Raw genomic sequence first — 16,983 nt, forward strand, 5'->3', positions numbered from 1 at the left:
TTCCCAGCCCTCAACACAGAACCAGGGTAGAAGCGCCCCCCAGGTCAGAAGACAGTGAACCAATTTCTTCCAAAGGTGGAACAATGGCCAGGCGCAATGGCTCATGCCTGTAATCCCAACACTTTCGGAGGCCGAGGTGGGCAGATCAAGAGGTCAGGAGATGGAGACCATCCTGGCCAACATGGTAAAACCCCGTCTCTACTAAAATACAAAAAATTAGGCAGGCGTGGTGGCACGCACCTGTAGTCCCAGCTGCTCAGGAGGCTGAGGCAGGGGAATTGCTTGAACCCGGGAGGTTGCAGTGAGCTGAGATCACGCCACTGCACTCCAGCCTGGGCAACAGAGCAAGACTCCATCTCAAAAAAAAAAAATGGTGAAACAGTGAGAAAAGAAACAACATTCTCCTTCTAGCCAAAGAATGGACCTGCCAATAAACCTTGACTGCCAGTGCCTGCAGAGTTCCACTGAGTCATTCAGTGAGTTATTGAATCTGGCCCCCAAACTGGGGACCCAGACGTGACCAGGCGTCCCTAACCCTAGCCCCTGAAGCCAGCAACACAACCACACAGGCAACAACCCCCACGGCCAGTGAGACAAGCACCCCAGCAGAGGCAGCCCAAGAAGGCCTGACCAAGGCCGCCAGGTGTGCCAGCCCAAGAGGCAGGCCTAAACGCCCCGATTCAGCATCTGCAGCTGCAGAGGCACCGAGGCAGAGCACTCCTTCCATCTTTATGAGTCAAAAAAGTAAAATCAGAGAAGACACGAACACCAAGCACCGAACAGAATCTCAGCCGTTTCCCAGGATCACGCCGAGACGCCTCTCAAAGCCCCCTTTATCTGTTTCCCCCCAAACAAAAGACAGGAGCGTTACTCAAAGGAATAAGCACTTCAAGCGAAGGCCTACTAGGCAGCCGGCAGGACACATGCTGAGGGCCACAGGCGCCAGGCGCCACCACGCCACCTCCGGGCCATGGCCAACGCAGGTGCTCAGTCCATCTGGTCCTAGTCTGGATTTTACTATTGTCCCCACAATCTCATTTAAAATTCACACTCAGGTCCTGGTTCTTCATTTTCGTAAATAAGCAGGCTCATGTGGCAGCATGTCCCCAGAGCTGGAGGCTCCCTGGGCCCCCCATCGAGGCCACCCCAGCAAGGCAGCCTGGAAAAATATCAAGTACCACACAGTGAAACCAACATGCAGGCTCTGGGAAGCGGGGCCCTTCTGGAACTCTCTCATATTCACAAAGCAGCAGCACCTAAGAGCTATCGCTTATCATGCCCCCCAGCCCCCGGGGTGAGCCAGAGCTTCCTGAGGGTCACCTGGCATGGCACCTGGTCTGCAGAGGGCAACCAGGCCTCGAGAGAACAGGTGGCACAGTGGGGGCGACCCCTCCAGCCCGCAGACCCCGGGGATGCCTTCCGTGGCAGAACCCACTCCAGGGGCCAGGCACAGTGGCTTATGCCTGTAATCCCAGCACTCTGGGAGGCCAAGGTGGGCAGATAACTTGAGGTCAGGAGTTCGAGACCAGGCTGGCCAACATGGTGAAACCCCATCTCTACTAAAAATACAAAAAAATTACTTGGGTGTGGTGGCACACATCTGTAATCCCAGCAACACAGGAGGCTGGGGCAGGAGAATCGCTTGAACCCAGGAGACGGAGGCTGCAGTGAGCCAAGATCGCACCAGTGCACTCCAGCCTGGGCAACAGAAACAGAGCCTGTCTCCAAAAAAAAAAAAAATAACAACAAAAAAAAAACCCTGCTCCAGACCACGAGGGTGACAGCCAGGGCAGGGCAGGAAGGAGCCGCCCTACCGCCCGCTCTGGAGGCCAGGTGTAAAGAGCTGGTCCCCGGGCAGCCCCCGCTCCATGACACCCTGGCCTGGTGACCACTGCTCAGGAGGGGAAGAGCCCTGAAGAATAAGGACGGGGGCCTTCTTTTCCAGCTCTCCCAGATATTAGGGAAATAATTCACCTTCTGTATTTTGACTCAAAACAAAGAAACTTTTTAAAAACATTTCAGTTGAAGCTTGCATAATTCTTCCAGTGGAGAAATCCTCCCTCGACTTTCGCAATCCTTAGAAAGAGACACATTATTGCCACAGAGAGCCGGGCCGCCGGCGTGGACACCTCCTGCCAGACAGTCAGGGCCCAGGCCCCGGAACCACCGCCTTCTCTCTGGAGGCCCTGCCAGCAGCAGTGAAGGCCTAACCTAAGCTGGGGCTGTGGCCCCACAACCCCGAGAGACTCCAGGGCGGGGTTCGGCTCACACTTACCCCAGACTTCCTCGCACCATATCCTGTCTGCCCTCACCCGGAGACTCAGACAGACAGACATTGCACAAATAGCCGCAGGGACGGCTGAGAAACAAGATGCTGAAAGAGAGGACCCGCCCCCCCCCCCCCACCGTGACCCTGCTGCCCCAGAAGGCGAGGGACCCAGCCCAGCTCCCAGAGGGGTCCCAGACAGATGGATGACAGACCATGCCGGGAAAATGACCACTAAGCTCTGCTCCCTGCAGAAGCCACCTGGGGGCAGCTGCCCATGCCCTCCCCAGTCCATGCACAGCCAGCTGGGGTGGGCAGAGGTCAAGAACCACTCTCGAGCTGCTGTTTCCCCTGCTTGAGAAGACTCAGCAGCCGGCCGTCTTTCCGGAACCCTTACCTGGGGGGCAGACCAGCCCAAACCCACAGACCCTGGCCTTCTGCACGGGGACCAGGGCCTGCCGGGAGCCTGACCCCAGAGCATGGCCCAAGACTACAGGGAACCCCACGAAAAGCTGGAGAAAAACACTTGCAGCAAACACTTTTTCCAAAGGAAGCTGGTGGACAAAGGGACAGATAGCCCCCGAAGTGCTCCCCGGACCTGAGGGTGTCTGGGAGAGCACAGCCCCAAACCCACACACGGCCGCTGAGCTGAGTGAGGGGTGTCCCAGAAAGAAACTCTTGATGCTGTCCCTTCCTGTGATCATTTCAGCTTAAAACAGCAAAGAGCAAAACACAACTCCTCCCCAGAGGCTCTCCAAGCCCAGCAACCCCTTCCTGGCCTCCACAAGCACAGTCATTCCCCAGAACAGACCTCGAGACTCAAAGCTCTCAAGCCCGACCACCTGGCTGGGCACCTGCCTGAAGAAACGCTGCCTGGGGCCAGGGGCAGCCTTGCAGTGACACGGGTCAAAAGCCCAGCATGAGGGATCAGAAAACCCCCGTCGCGGACCCTCCACTGGGAAGCGCGCAGAGCTTCCCAACCAAGCGACCCTCAACCCACAGCCCACTGAGACCCACGCCAGCCCACACAGAGCAAGGGCAAGGGGACCTGCAAGACCCCTGGGAATTCAGGCATCTGCAGGACAGAGCAACAACACTCTAACACAACCCAAATTCTCCAGTCACCAGAACGCCCAGACTGCACGTGGCCGGTGGAGAACAGCTCTCACACAGGCAGCCCACCGCCCCTCGGAGCAGGACGCCCGGCCCCCTCGGAGCAGGACCCCCGGCCCGGAACAGGACCCTGGCCCCCTCAGAACAGGATCCTGGACCTCTGGGAACAGGACCCCCCCCTCCAGCCCTGTTGGAACAGAAACCCCAGCCCCCTCGGAGGAGGACCCCGGCCCCCTAGGAGCAGGACCCCCCCCTTGGAGCAGGACCCTGCCACGGCCCAAGGGAAGCACCGCACCACCCTGTTATCAGCCTGCACGGAAAGCGCTTGGCTGACGTTCTGCGGGACAAGGGGCCGCGTCCCAGGCAGCAGGCCAAGCGGCAGCTCCAACTGCCACATTTTGTCTCCGTCTCTGACAGCTGTCTATACTGACAAAAAAAATGTAGTCCAATGGAGTCCTACAGCTATCAGAGAACCCGAGGAAGGAGGCGAGCCGACCGGAAAGAAGAAAGAGGGGTGGGAGTGGGGAAGGCTCAGAGGCTCCAGTCTTGGCTAAGTGCTCCCAGCAGCACAATGACCCATCTGTGCCCCACCTGTACCACTGAAAACATAAAGTCCAAAATCAATAAACAGTAGTCCCCAGTTTACACTGAGGCAGAGAGGTTAAGCAACTTGTCCAAGGTCACAAAGCCAGTGTGGGACCGAGTGGGGAGGTGAGACAAGGTCCCCTGTCGAGGACAGCAGCCCCAGGGTCCCTAAGAGGGGACTCGTCAAGCACCCACGCAGCCCACATGGTCTTCCAAGATACAGCAGCAGGAAGCTGGCCGGGCCCGACAGCCACTGGACAGGAGCGGAGGCTTCCTCTGTAACCCCGTGATATGAGGGGGCATCTGGAGGAAGACTGTCTGCCCCTCACGCTGCCACTGCACTGCCGACAGGCCAGGGGCTCAGGCACAGCCGCTGTCACAGGAGGCTTCCAAGGAGAAAGCTGCAGCCCCGCCTCCCACTTGGTTTGGGACCCGGGAACATCTCCGCCCTCTCCCACCTCCCACCATGGGTAGGAGAGTGGCGCTGACCCAGCCCACTCAGGCAGGAGACCCGACCCTGGCCTGGCCACAAACACCCGGAAGGCAATTCAGCCCCCTCCGGCTCCGCAGAGCCCGAAGGCCTGCTGGGAGCAGCAGCCCTGCAAAGAGAGTTCCAGTACATTCTTTGTTCTGCCCTCATCTTCGGCAGATCAAAAATATTAAAATAAGCTACAAAGGAAGTGAAGAAATCAAAACATATCCCGAGAATAAGCTGTCAAGACACGAGTGGGAGGAGCCAACGGCGGCCAGTGAGGGCGGAGGCGGGGCCTCCCAGGCCACTCCTTCTAGGACAAGTAGGGTCTGGGCACTGTGGGTCCACGCCCACCCTGAGACCACACTCCCTTCTCATGTGTCGCCCCTGTGCACACAGAGACACGCACACGGCTGTCCTGAGGAGACTTAAGGGGACCCTGCAGTCCAGAACTCCCAAGTGCACAGTCACAGAGCCCAAAGGGCAGGCACTGAGCGAGGGCAGAGTCCCTGGCCGCCATCCCACGTCAAGAACATAGGGCAGGAGGCGACACGGGCAGGATGGGTGCCCCACCCCCAGGAGCATGAGGAGAGGAAAACCCGCAGGAGCTGGTGAACATTCAGGGAGCCAGGCGGAGGACACCACTGCCAGGGCCAGGCTGTGTGGCTGCCACTCAGGCCTAGAGGACACAGTCACACACCGTGCACGTCGTCAGTATGGCCTGGGAATTGCTTTTTAATCGGTAAATGAAATTTCAGAGCAGTGCTGGGGACTTCAAAAGGGAAAGGCGGCTCAGAGGCATCCGCTGAGATGACCAGAGCCTGTCTGGCCTGTCTCTATGGCGGCCCAAGGACCCCAGCGCTCACAACCACAGGGAGAGAGAAGCCGGGTGGCCTGGGCCCTGCTCTGTGTCAGCTGTGACAACGAGGCCCCGCTGGCCACTCCAATGGGCCCCCAGCAAAGCCCAGGAAGACAGAAAGACCACAAGCACACACATGACCCACAGTCGGACAAAAACAAACGCAGACACACCCTGCTCAACCGAGATCCTCTGCCATCAGCTCTGAAGACAGTGACGTGAGCGTGTCCCAGCAGCTCAGGCCTTGGCCACAGGTGACCCACTACGCAGCCTGCACGAGCCCACAATCCCCCCGACATGTGGCTTCCTCCAGCCACAGGCACTGACGAGGGTGCGGCCACCCCAAAAAGAAAGGCCCCAGCCCACAGGGAGCGCCATCGGGCCCACCCCAACCAACTCCCCGTGTGACACGAAGGGCCCCAGCCTGCTACGTCTGTCTGCAGCTCCGCCACGAGCATCCTTCCCCAGCCCACAGGTCTGCAGGCGGCTGCCACCTGAGCCCTGGCCTGGCAGGGTCAGAAGCGCGCACACACACACACACAGGCACACACACATGCACCCTCCGCAGCCCCCTCCGAGCAGAGGCGACAGTCCCTCGCTTCCATCCACAGCCCCTCCTCCCCACGATCTGACACTCTGCTGGAGGGGCGCCCAGAGAAAACCGGGCTGGAGCATCTATTCACAGATTTAGAAAAAAAAAGTTTGATGCAATAGCTGAATTAATTAGGCCTCCCAAGAATAGCTGAGCCAATGCAGCATTCTGTGTGTGCAATTTAATAAGCCTGGATATTTAAAAGAAAAGTTACAAATACTTGGGGAGGTACGCAACGGAAAGTTCCTGAGGACCCCACTGAGTAATTTCGGCACCTCGTGGCCTGGGAGCTGCCCATGCCGGATCTCATAGATCCTCCAACTGGCAAACAACAAAGCCAGGCCAGCGGCCTCCCTCTCCGGCGCACCCCTCTGCGTTTCAGAGGGAGAGAAGGAAATGGGTGAGTCCAAAGCAAATCGCAGGCCGCCAGTAACTCCAGCACGCGGGCCCAGGGGCCTGCTGACCAGGCCCCTCAGCCGGGTGCCAAATGGCCCTCACCCCACACGGCGGACTCTGGGATTTGGTCCCTGGCAGGCCCAGGGAGACCAACCAGCACAGTGCTGGAACCGCCAAGTCTCGGGTCCCTGCCACTGAAGCCTGGACACCTGGCTTCATTTTGTGTCTGTGTCCCAAAACTTCAAGGCACCAAACAGGGAGCGGGAGCCAGTAACAAAACCAGGCCTCGCCTCACCCAAGCTCTGTCTCCTGGGGCCCAAAGGCAGGCAGCCCTCCGTCTTCGAGGCTGGGTGCCTTCGGGGCGAGGACAGCCACCTTCACCCCAACCCCAAGAAAGACCTGGGCCTGAGGCATCCGGGCCGGGGCCCAGCTGGAGCTAACTTCCCTGACCTGGGGCAGGCCGCTTTCTCGGGAGCATGAGGCCTGTGCCTTCCTATCTGGGCAATGCCTGTGGGCCTTCCCCACACACCAGGCCTGGCCCCCGACCCCACCGCCACAGCCCGCACTCCAGGCTCGTCCTGGGGAACGGGCAGGAGGGCCTTCCTACCAAACTCTCTGGCCCTGCCAGTCGGAACACTCTGAATTCCCCTAAAACAAAGCGAAGACTTGAGACTTGGGGCACGGCAGAAGCACAGGTCCCAGCCTTCGGAGACCAGAGCCTGTAGTCCAGAAGGGGCCCCCACCCCAAGCGCATCCTCCCCAGCTCCCAGGCCTGGGGCCACTCACCCGGGGCACCCGCCGCTTGTACTTGTTGCCATAGTCGAATTTCTCCTTCACGTCGTCCAGGCAGCGGCCGAGGCGCGCCTGCTCCTCCTTGCCCGTGTAATCCTGGCTCAGCAGGATGTAGGCCCGCCAGTTGGCCGAGTCGAAGCCCCAGTGGCAGGTCCGGTTCTCCAGGGCCTTGTGCGAGTGCACCACGAACTTGTGCGGCGGGTACATGAGGCGGCAGTCCAGGCACTGGATGCAGGCGGCGCTCGGGCTGCTGTAGAGCTCGGGCACCAGCAGCCCCTTACACTTGCCGAAGCACTCGTGGTACACGCGGACGCTGCGCTCGCTGAGCTCCAGGCCCAGCGCCAGGCTGGCGGCCAGCTCCTTCTTGCAGGGCGGCGGGTAGGCGCCGCCGTAGAGCAGCGCGTTGCACAGGCGCTCGGCGTCCGTCTTGGTGATGAGCCCGCACGAGGGCGCCGAGAAGGGCAGGATGCCCATGACTTTGAGGATCTCCAGCTGGTCGGCCGTGCAGCGCGAGCAGTAGATGTGGAGCTCGTCGCACACCGCGTTGATCTGCTGCAGCGAGAAGTCGCGCAGCACCGAGTTGAGAATCTGCGGCAGACACAGGCGCTTCTCGCCTCCCACCACGAAGCACGAGATGGTCTCGCCTTCCAGTACGGTCTCGCAGCGCTCGGTGGAGCGGTCGGACGGCATGAAGAAGGGCCCGGGCAGCACGGGCGGCGGCGGCTGGATGGCGGGCAGGTGCAGCACGGGCGGCGGCTCGGTGGCTGCGGGCACCGGCGCCGGCACCGCGGCCGCGCCCGCCTCCTTGGCGCTCTCCTTCTTGTAGGCCTCCTGCGCCCAGCGCGCCGAGAAAGCGGCCGGGCCGCCCAGCGAGCTCATGGAGCTCAGGTGGAACTGCTCCAGCGTCTTCTGCAGCCCCGGGTGCGGCTGGAAACAGCCGCGTCCGCCTGCCGCCGCCTCCATGGTGCGCTCCGGCTCCCCCGGCCGCTCCCGCTCCCGCGCGCCCGGGCCCCCCCGGCCCCCGCCGCCGCCCCGCGCGCCCCGGCGGCGCCCGCGGCCCCGACCCCGGCCGCCCCCCGCCGCCGGCTCACGGCCGATCACGGCCGCGGCCTCGCCCGGGGGCGCGAAGGGGAAGGCGGGCGGGGCGAAGGGGTCCCGCCGCTGGAGCCCGCCGCCGCCCGGGCCCGGCGCCACATCCACGCGCCCCGCGCCGCGCCCGCCGCCGCCCGGGCCCCCCGCGCGTCCCCCGCGCGCCCCCCGGGCTCTAGGCGCGGGGCATGCCCCGGCGCGCGCCGCCAACGCCAACGCCAACGCTCGCGGGCCCGGGGCTCGCGGGGGGCGCGCGGGCAGGTGCCGGCGCCGCGAGGCGCGAATCGCCGCGGCGGCCGAGGCCGAGGGGCCCGGGAGGAGCGGGGGCGCGGGCGCGGGGCCCGCCGGGCCGTCCTCGCGCGGCGCGCCGCCGCCGCCCCGCTCCTCCCACCGCGAGGCGCCCGCCCGGCTCGTCCCGGCGGCGCTGGCCGGCCGCGTCGCGCCCGCCGCCGGCCCGCCCGCCCGCCGGCTCCGCGGCCCGCCCGCCCGGCTTCCGGGGCGGCGGAGGCGCCTCTCGCCCGCGGCCCTCAGAGCGCGGCGGCGGCGCGGGGCTCGGGGCGCTCGGCGCACATCCTCCCGGCGGCTCGCTCCGGCTCGGACTGAGCGCCCGGCGCTGAGCTCACGCCGCCGCCGCGCCGCCCCGCCCCGCGCCGCCCGCTCCGCCCCGCGCCGGCCCCGCCCCCCGCGCTGTTTGTTGCCGTGCGTCCGCCTCAGCCCTAGCGCTGGCCAAGAATGTGACCCGCTCCCCAGCCGGGCTCTTCCAGGAACGCGCGCTCCCCGCCCGGACTCGGCCGCGCTCGGCTCCGCTCGCCCGGGACTCGGCCACGCTCGGACCCGCCCTGCCATGACTCGGCTCCGCTCGGCCTGGACTCGGCTCCGCTCGGCCATGCTCGACTCCGCTCGGCCCCGCTCGGCCCCGCCCGCCGAGGGCCGCTGGGCGCGGGCGGAGGCGGAGGCGGCGGTGGCGCCCGGGGCCCCCCTTCCGGCCGAGGCCGCTTCCTGCGCCGCTGGGAAGGCGCCCGTCTCGCCGCCGTCGGGGCCCAGAAACCCACAGGCCCCCGCCACGACCGCAAACCAGCTGGGGGCGGCCGGGGGGCCACGCCACGCACCCGGGGTTCTCCCAGGGTGGGACACCACACAGCGGGGAGGCCCCGGACGCCTCTGGGGTCCCACACACTACCGGGACGCCACACGGTGACCTGGGGTCCCACACACGAGGGGGACAGCGACCACGCCCAGGGACCCTGCGCCGAGACGGGCACCGCGTCGCGTGACCCTGGCGGCGCAGCCCAGCGGCCCCCGCTGCGCCGTGGCCGGTGGCTCGGTGGCCGAGTGTCCGCGGCTCCCGGCCGCGCCAGCCCCGCCCCGCCCGCCGGCCCCTGGCGGAGTGTCCCTGCTGCGCGGGCCGGGGGCTTCGGGCCTGGGAGGGGCGGCGCCCGGTGCCCCAGACGCAGCCGGTCTGCCAGCCACTCCTGCCAGGTGGCTTATCAGGATTTCGGCCCCGCGGGGCCCGGCGGGCGGGCCGGCGAGACCCCTGACCTCCGCCCCGGGGCCGTGGAGCGCTGAGACGTCTTTCGGGGTCGGATCGGCCGGCCCTCCACGCCTGGCCACGCAGTGGGAGAGACTCAAGCCCTGGCAGGGCGGGGAGCGGGAAGCCCGGGGCCCCGAAGTTGGACAGTCGGCCGGGTGGTCTCCAGGGGAGGCAGCTTCCAGCGAGGCCTGCGGGCGCAGGGACGCAATGGTGTGTTTGGGGAGGGGCAGGGCTCGGTCTGTGCTCGCCTGAGGCGGAGGGACATTCCCCACGGGCCGGGGGTGCCCAAGCTGGCCTGGGTGCTGGGCGGAGGCGAGAGGGCCACGCCGCTGCAACCTGAGTGACCTTCAGCTGGGACCTCCTGCCCCTCACTTCCCCAGTGGAGGCTGGAACCTGCCTCAAACCAGCACTCCTGGGCGCAGTTCCTACCCTGGGGGAGCCGGCCCGGAGTCCCTGTGCAGGTCTTGGCCGGACCTGCGGCAGAGCAGGTGTCTAGAGAGGCAGCCAGGACCTACCTGTAGGTGACCCCAGGGTGGCTCCATATTCCCTCTCTCCGCTGCCTTGGGGGTTGTCTCCTTGTCCTCACACTCCGCGCTGTCCCCCGACTCTTCCCATTCACTCCGTTGGCCCCCACAATTGGAGGCCAGGCTTTCTCTGTGTGTTCACACACCAGAAAGCTGGGTAAGAAGATCATTTCCTTAAAAGTGATATTTAACCCGGCAAGGTGGCTCACGCCTGTAATCCCAGCACTTTGGGAGGATGAGGCAGGCGCATCGCTTGAGCCCAGGAGTTCAAGACTAGCCTGGGCGATATAGTGAGACCCTGTCTACAAAAAATAATTTTTTTTTTTAATTAGCCGGGCATGGTGGCCTGCACCTGTGGTCTCAGCTACTTGAGAAGCTGAGGTGGGAAGATTGCTTGAGCCCAGAAGGTTGGGGCTGCAGGGAGCTGTGCTTGAGCCACTGCACTCCATCCTGGGTGACAGGGACACACCCTTTTTTTGAGACAGACCCTGTCTCAAAAAAAAAAAAGGGTCAGGCTCAGTGGCTCACGCCTGTAATCCCAGCACTTTGGGAGGCCGAGGCGGGCGGATCACGAGGTCAGGAGATCGAGACCATCCTGGCTAACGGTGAAACCCCGTCTCCACTAAAAATGCAAAAAATTAGCTGGGCGTGGTGGTGGGCGCCTGTAGTCCCAGCTACTCAGGAGGCTGAGGCAGGAGAATGGCGTGAACCTGGGAGGCGGAGCTTGCAGTGAGCCGAGATTGCGCCACTGCACTCCAGCTTGGGCGACAGAGCGAGACTCCGTCTAAAAAAAAAAAAAGGATATTCAGTCCAGACGCAGGGGCTCACGCCTGTAATCCCACCACTTTGAGAGGCTGAGGCGGGTGGATTATTTGAGATCAGGAGTTGGAGACCAGCCTGGCCAACATGGTGAAACCCCCTCTCTACTAAATATACAAAAATCAGCCGGGCATGGTGGCACATGCCTGTAATCCCAGCTACTCGGGAGGCTGAGGCAGGAGAATCGCTTGAACCTGGGAGGTGGAGATTGCAGTGAGCTGAGACTGCACCACTGCACTCCAGCCTGGGCCATGGAGTGAGACTCTGTCTCAAAAAAAAAAAAAAAAATAGAAAAGGGACTTCTTTGTTTTCCTGGAGATAGTTTCGTTGGCCCACATTTTGGACAAAACACAGCTAGTGTTGCACTTGACGTTGTCACTTCCTTCCATCTGGATTTGAATTCCATACAACTCAGTCAGATTGTAACTCAGAGAAGGTGGTTGCAGCCAGGCCTGCTGGGAAGTGTCTCCAATCAAGCAGAGAATTCCTCTGGCTCCTCTGGTGGACCAGGGGCTCTGTGCAGGGCCCCTAGCATGGGCAGTGCCCACCCAGAGCCTCTGCTTCCCTCTGTGCCTCTGGCTTTGCAGGGTCCTAGCCAGGGACCAACACTTTGTCCAGACTGTGGACCCCTGGGAAGTAGCCATAGGTGTGCCGTGGAGTGAAGGTGCGGGGACAGGTGAGGGCCTCCAGTTGGTCTCTGAAGCTACCTCCACCTTTGTGGACTCTTGAGACTTCCTTCCCCCAATATGTCAGAGCTTCCAGAGGAAGGCACCCACCCCACCAAGGGTCAGAGCACCCACGCCTAGAGGGAGCCACCAGGGTCCACTTTTCTCCCTGAGCTTGGCAGGGAAGGGGGTGGGGGGGTGTCTCCCACCTGCTGGCTTCCACCCTCCAGCCCCGCCCAGCAGCTGCCCAGGCCAGTTGCCTACGCGGGCCACCATACTGGCAGGCAGCGGGTTAAGGCTGCAGGCACAGCCACAGCGCGGAGTAGGGTGGGATGGACGTGGTGCCTGCCCAGAGAAGCCCTGGCATGCGGGCAAAGGCAGGGACCTTCCAGCTTTCTCCCTGGCCCCTACCACGGTGACAGGCTTGGTCAGCTAGTCACGAGTTTGTCCCCTTGCTCGACTGGGATCGGGGTAAGGAGACCAGGTTGTACCCCGTGTGGTTCCATTCTGGTGTGAGAGACAACAGTCAGTCAACAAACCTGCTAGTACGGGAGCGAGATCTTTCAGATCCCCAAAAGGCGCGGAGTGACTGGGGCTGGCTTTAGGCAGGGAGGGCCTCCTGGGAGGCTGGCCTTGGAGTTGAGACCCCTACCTTAAGGAGCCAGCAGTGTGGAGATGAGTTGGATGGCGCTCCAGGACCAGAAAGAGGAAGACACTGGCAAAGCAAGGGGTACCCCAAGCTTTGGGGGAACTTGGAAACCTTGGTGGGGAAATGCATCGCAGACCAGCTCTGCTCCACCCTGCCTTGCCCTGCCCTGCTGCCACCCACTCTCTCCTCCTCAGGAAGCAGAAGGAAGGCCTTGTAGCAGCCAGGCACAGACTGCCATTGGCAAAAACATGCTCAGTTACTGGGAAAGAAACCTTCAAATGTGAAAATAAAAATTGCTCAAGTAACATCAGCTTCGTATAATTTTGTTTTGTTTTTGTTTTTGTTTGAGATGAAGTTTCGCTCTTGTTGCCCAGGTTGGAGTGCAATGGTGTGGTCTCAACTCACTGCAACGTCCATCTCCCAGGTTCAAGCGATTCTCCTGCCTCAGCCTCCCGAGTAACTGGGATTACAGGCGCCTGCCACCATGCCCAGCTAATATTTTGTATTTTTAGTAGAGACAGGGTTTCACTATGTTGGCCAGGCTGGTCTTGAACTCCTGACCTCAGGTGGTCCACCTGCCTCGGCCTCCCAAAGTGCTGGGATTACAGGCTATGCCACCGTGCCCGGCCAGTAGGAATTTTAGAAAGACCTTTGTCTTACTTTGGATTCCCCCAAACATAGGCCCTGAGACAAAGATTTTTATTTTACTTTATTTTATTTTATTACTTTATTTTTGAGACAGAGTCTCGCTTTGTCATCCAGGCTAGAGTGCAATGGCACGATCTCGGCTCACTGCAGCCTCAGCCTCCTGCATTCAAGTGATTCTCATGCCTCAGCCTCCCGAGTAGCTGGGATTACAGACATGCGCCATCACACCAGGCTGATTTTTGTATTTTTAGTAGAGACGGGGTTTCACCATGTTGGCCAGGCTGGTCTCAAACTCCTGACCTCAGGTGATCCGCCCGCCTTGGCCTTCCAAAGTGCTGAGATTACAGGCGTGAGCCACTGTGCCTGGCCTTTTATTTAATTTTTTATTTATAGAGATGAGATCTCACTATGTTGCCCAGGTTGGTCTCAAACTCCTGAACTCAAGCGCTCCTCCCCTCAGCCTCCCAAAGTGCTGGGATTACAGGTGTGAGCCACCGCGCCCAGCCAAGACAAAGATTTGAGTTTGAGTGCTTTGCTTGGGAGGCGATCCAAGGAAGCACAGGAAAGGGTCAGAGCAAGTGAGCGGGGGAGGGGAAGCCGGGCCCTAAGGAGGGATCTGCAAAGCCTCTTACCGCTGGGCACCTGGAGCTGAATCCTCAGGGCAGAACCCAGGGCTCAGAGCCATCCCAGGGGCTGCCCTGGCCAGAGCGCAAGGGAGTGAGGGACAAGCACTGGAGTGGGGGGGTTGATCCAATCAGGAAATGAGTTAAAGGTAGCAAGAGTCAGGTTTCTCGATGTTAAAATACGGAAAGGGAGGAAGGAAGCATGTGGTGTTGGATTGGAATTATTGATACCTGCATGATCTCATAAATGTCCATATTTATAAAGAAAACTGTTGATGTAAATGTGTTTTGTATAAACATCAGCCCTCACTCTGCCCACCAAGACGAGGGACACCTCAGCAGTAGTGAGCGCACCAGGAAGCCCAGTCTTGGCTCCCAATTTTCATTCACTGAAGGGAACCAAAGTGTTTTTGTTTGTGTTTTTGAGATGGAGTCTCGCTCTGTCGCCCAGGCTGGAGTGCGGTGGCACGATTTCGGCTCGCTGCAACCTCTGCCTCCTAGGTTCAAGCGATCCTCCTACCTCAGCCTCCCGAGTAGCTGGGACTACAGGCACCCGCCACCACACCGGCTAATTTTTTGTATTTTTAGCAGAGATGGGGTTTCACCGTGTTAGCCAGGATGGTCTTGATCTCCTGACCTCGTGATCTGCCCGCCTCAGCCTCCCAAAGTGCTGGGATTACAGGCGGGAGCCACTGCGCCCGACCAGGAACTGGAGTTCTTTAAAGAGATGGCTGACCCAGGCCGGGCGCGGTGGCTCACGCCTGTAATCCCAGCACTTTGGGAGGCTATGGCGGGCGAATCACCTGAGGTTGGGAGTTCAAGACCAGCCTGGCCAACATGGTGAAACCCCGTCTCTACTAAAAATACAAAATTAGCCGGGTGTGGTGGTACATGCCTGTAATCCCAGCTACTCAGGAGGCTGAGGCAGGAGAATCACTTGAACCTGGGAGGCAGAGGTTGCGGTGAGCCGAGATCATGCCATGCACTCTAGCCTGGGCAACAAGAGGGAAAACTCCACCAAAAAAAAAAAAAAAAAAGAGATGGCTGACCCCAGGGCTGGGAAGGGAGAGAGAGTAACGACAAGACATAAGGCACACCGGGTCACATGGAGAGGGCACTGAGCCACGGCCTGTTTGCCAAATCAGACAGAATAATGATATTAATAGATAGTAATGATAGTAACGAGTTATAATTATCAAATAAAATAGGAAACCATATGTCTATACATATTTTAATATTTATTAAAATATATTAATGAATTGAAAATTTAAAAAGAGCTATTTGCATATTTTAAACGTATCAGCTGGGCATGGTGGCTCATGCCTGTAATCCCAGCACTTCTGGGGAGGCCAAGGTGGAACGGCTGCTTGAGCCCAGGAGTTCGTCACCAGCCTGGGCAACATAGAGACCCTACTTCTAAAAAAATTTAAAAATCAGCTAAGTGTGGTGGTGCAGGCCTGTAGTCCCAGATACTTGAGAGACTGAGACAGGAGGATCACTTAAGCCCAGGAGGTCAAGGCTGCAGTGAGCCGTCATGTTGCCACTACACGCCAGCCTGGGCAACAGAGCAAGACCCTGTCTCAAAAATAAAACAAACAACAATAACAAAAAGTAGCTATGCATGATGGCATGCACCTGTGGTCCCAGCAACTCAGGAAGCTGAGGAAGGAGGATTGGTTGAGCCAAGGAGTCCGAGGCTGCAGTGAGCTAGGATAGCATCAGTGCACTTCAGCCAGGACAACAGAGTGAGACCCTGTCTCTAAAAAAGAGATGGGGAGAGAGGGAGGAACGAGGGAGGGAGGGAGGAATCTTCCCCACAAAATGCTAATTTGTCACAAAGGGAAAAAGAATGTCAGTTCCAGCGGAGACACAGACCCCACCTTAACCGAGCGATCGCAGTGGGCTCCATTGATACTGGATCCATCAGAGTCCTGCCCCACCTGACAGGGTGGGGTGAGCAGACCACAGTGTCACATCTGCTCCTTTCCTGCCAAAGATGCACAACCTGTGTCTCTCTGTGATGACATCTCAGACAAAGCCACACAGGGAACCGTCTCCAAAAGGCCTGGCCTGGAAGCTTCAAAGAACAGTCAGGGAAAGGCCCAGGAATGTTCCGGACCGAAGGAGACAGAAGACATGATGGCAACTCAGTGCAATGTGTGGTCCCAGGCTGATCTCTTTACTGCAAGGGATATTACTGGGACAACCAGAAAGCCCAGAGTGGGGTCTGACTCCACGTGATTTCCCGCCTTGGACAGCCGTGTTGGGGCGTGTAGGAGAATGTCCTTGTTTTGGGGTGTGGTGAGCACCATGTGGCAACAAACCCTCAAATGCTTCAGGGGAAAAAAAGTTCCTGTACTATTCTTGCAACTTTTCTATAAGCTTGAGATTGTGTCAAAATACAAATTTTATTTTTAACAATGTTAGGAGGAGGAGGTACACATTCTCCATTCGGCCCTGCTGAGCTTGAGCTGTCGGGCAGGCTGCAACCTGAGGCTTCTGACTGCAGCCCTGCAGTGGGGCGCTGTGAGGGTGGGGCGGGGGAGCCACAGGACACCAGAGCATCCGCTACAACCCCAGCCAAGATGGCGCAGGGTCCCCTTCCTAGTCCAAGCACAAACACATGCTGGGTAAAATAGATTTGCTTTTTTTTTTTTTTTTTTTTTTTTTGAGACCGAGTCTCGCTCTGTCACACAGGCTGGAGTGCAGTGGCGCGATCTCGGCTCACTACAACCTCCACCTCCTGGGTTCAAGCGATTCTCCTGCCTTAGCTTCCCGAGTAGCTGGGATGATAGGCGCCCGCCACCACGCCCGGCTAATTTTTTGTATTTTTAGTAGAGACAGGGTTTCACTGTGTTAGCCAGGATGGTCTTGATCTCCTGACCTTGTGATCCGCCCAGCTCGGCCTCCCAAAGCGCTGGGATTAAAGGCGTGAGCCACTGTGCCCGGCCATTTTTTTTTTTTGAGACAGAGTCTTGTTGTGTCACCCAGGCTGGAGTGCAGTGGCGCAATCTCGGCTCTGTGTAAACTCTGCCTCTCGGGTTCAAGCGATTCTCCTGCCTCAGCCTCCTGAGTAGCTGGGATTACAAGCACCCGTCATCATGCCCAGCTAATTTTTGTATTTTTTTAGTAGAGATGGGGTTTTGACATGTTGGCCAGGTTGGTCTCAAACGCCTGACCTCAGGTGATCCACCTGCCTCGGCCTCCCAAAGTGCTGGGATTACAGGTGTGAGCCACCTCGCCTGGCCAGATTTGGTTTTTTTGTTTTGTTTTGTTTTTGAGACAGAGTCTCACTCTCTCGCTCTGTTTCCCAGGCTGGAGTGCAGTGGCACAATCTCGGCTCACTGCAAGCTCCGCCTC

General features: G+C 59.8%; 1 protein-coding gene across 2 annotated transcripts in view; it reads right to left on the reverse strand.

Annotated features, from left to right (window-relative positions):
- Nucleotides 1-8,486, reverse strand: part of SKI (SKI proto-oncogene) — an 85,228-nt gene extending 76,742 nt beyond the window's left edge. The window contains exon 1 of one of the 2 annotated variants that reach the window (XM_003807318.6): nucleotides 7,070-8,486. In XM_003807318.6, coding sequence (XP_003807366.2) covers nucleotides 7,070-8,038 — 969 coding nt within the window. In that variant the 5' untranslated portion in view covers nucleotides 8,039-8,486. The remainder of the gene's footprint in view (nucleotides 1-7,069) is intronic. The other variant, XM_034953502.3, reaches the window with a different exon arrangement.
- Between the last annotated feature and the right edge of the window lie 8,497 nt (nucleotides 8,487-16,983).

This window comes from Pan paniscus, chromosome 1 (assembly GCF_029289425.2).
Source record: "Pan paniscus chromosome 1, NHGRI_mPanPan1-v2.0_pri, whole genome shotgun sequence".
In the NCBI taxonomy this organism is placed as follows: Eukaryota; Metazoa; Chordata; class Mammalia; order Primates; family Hominidae; genus Pan; species Pan paniscus.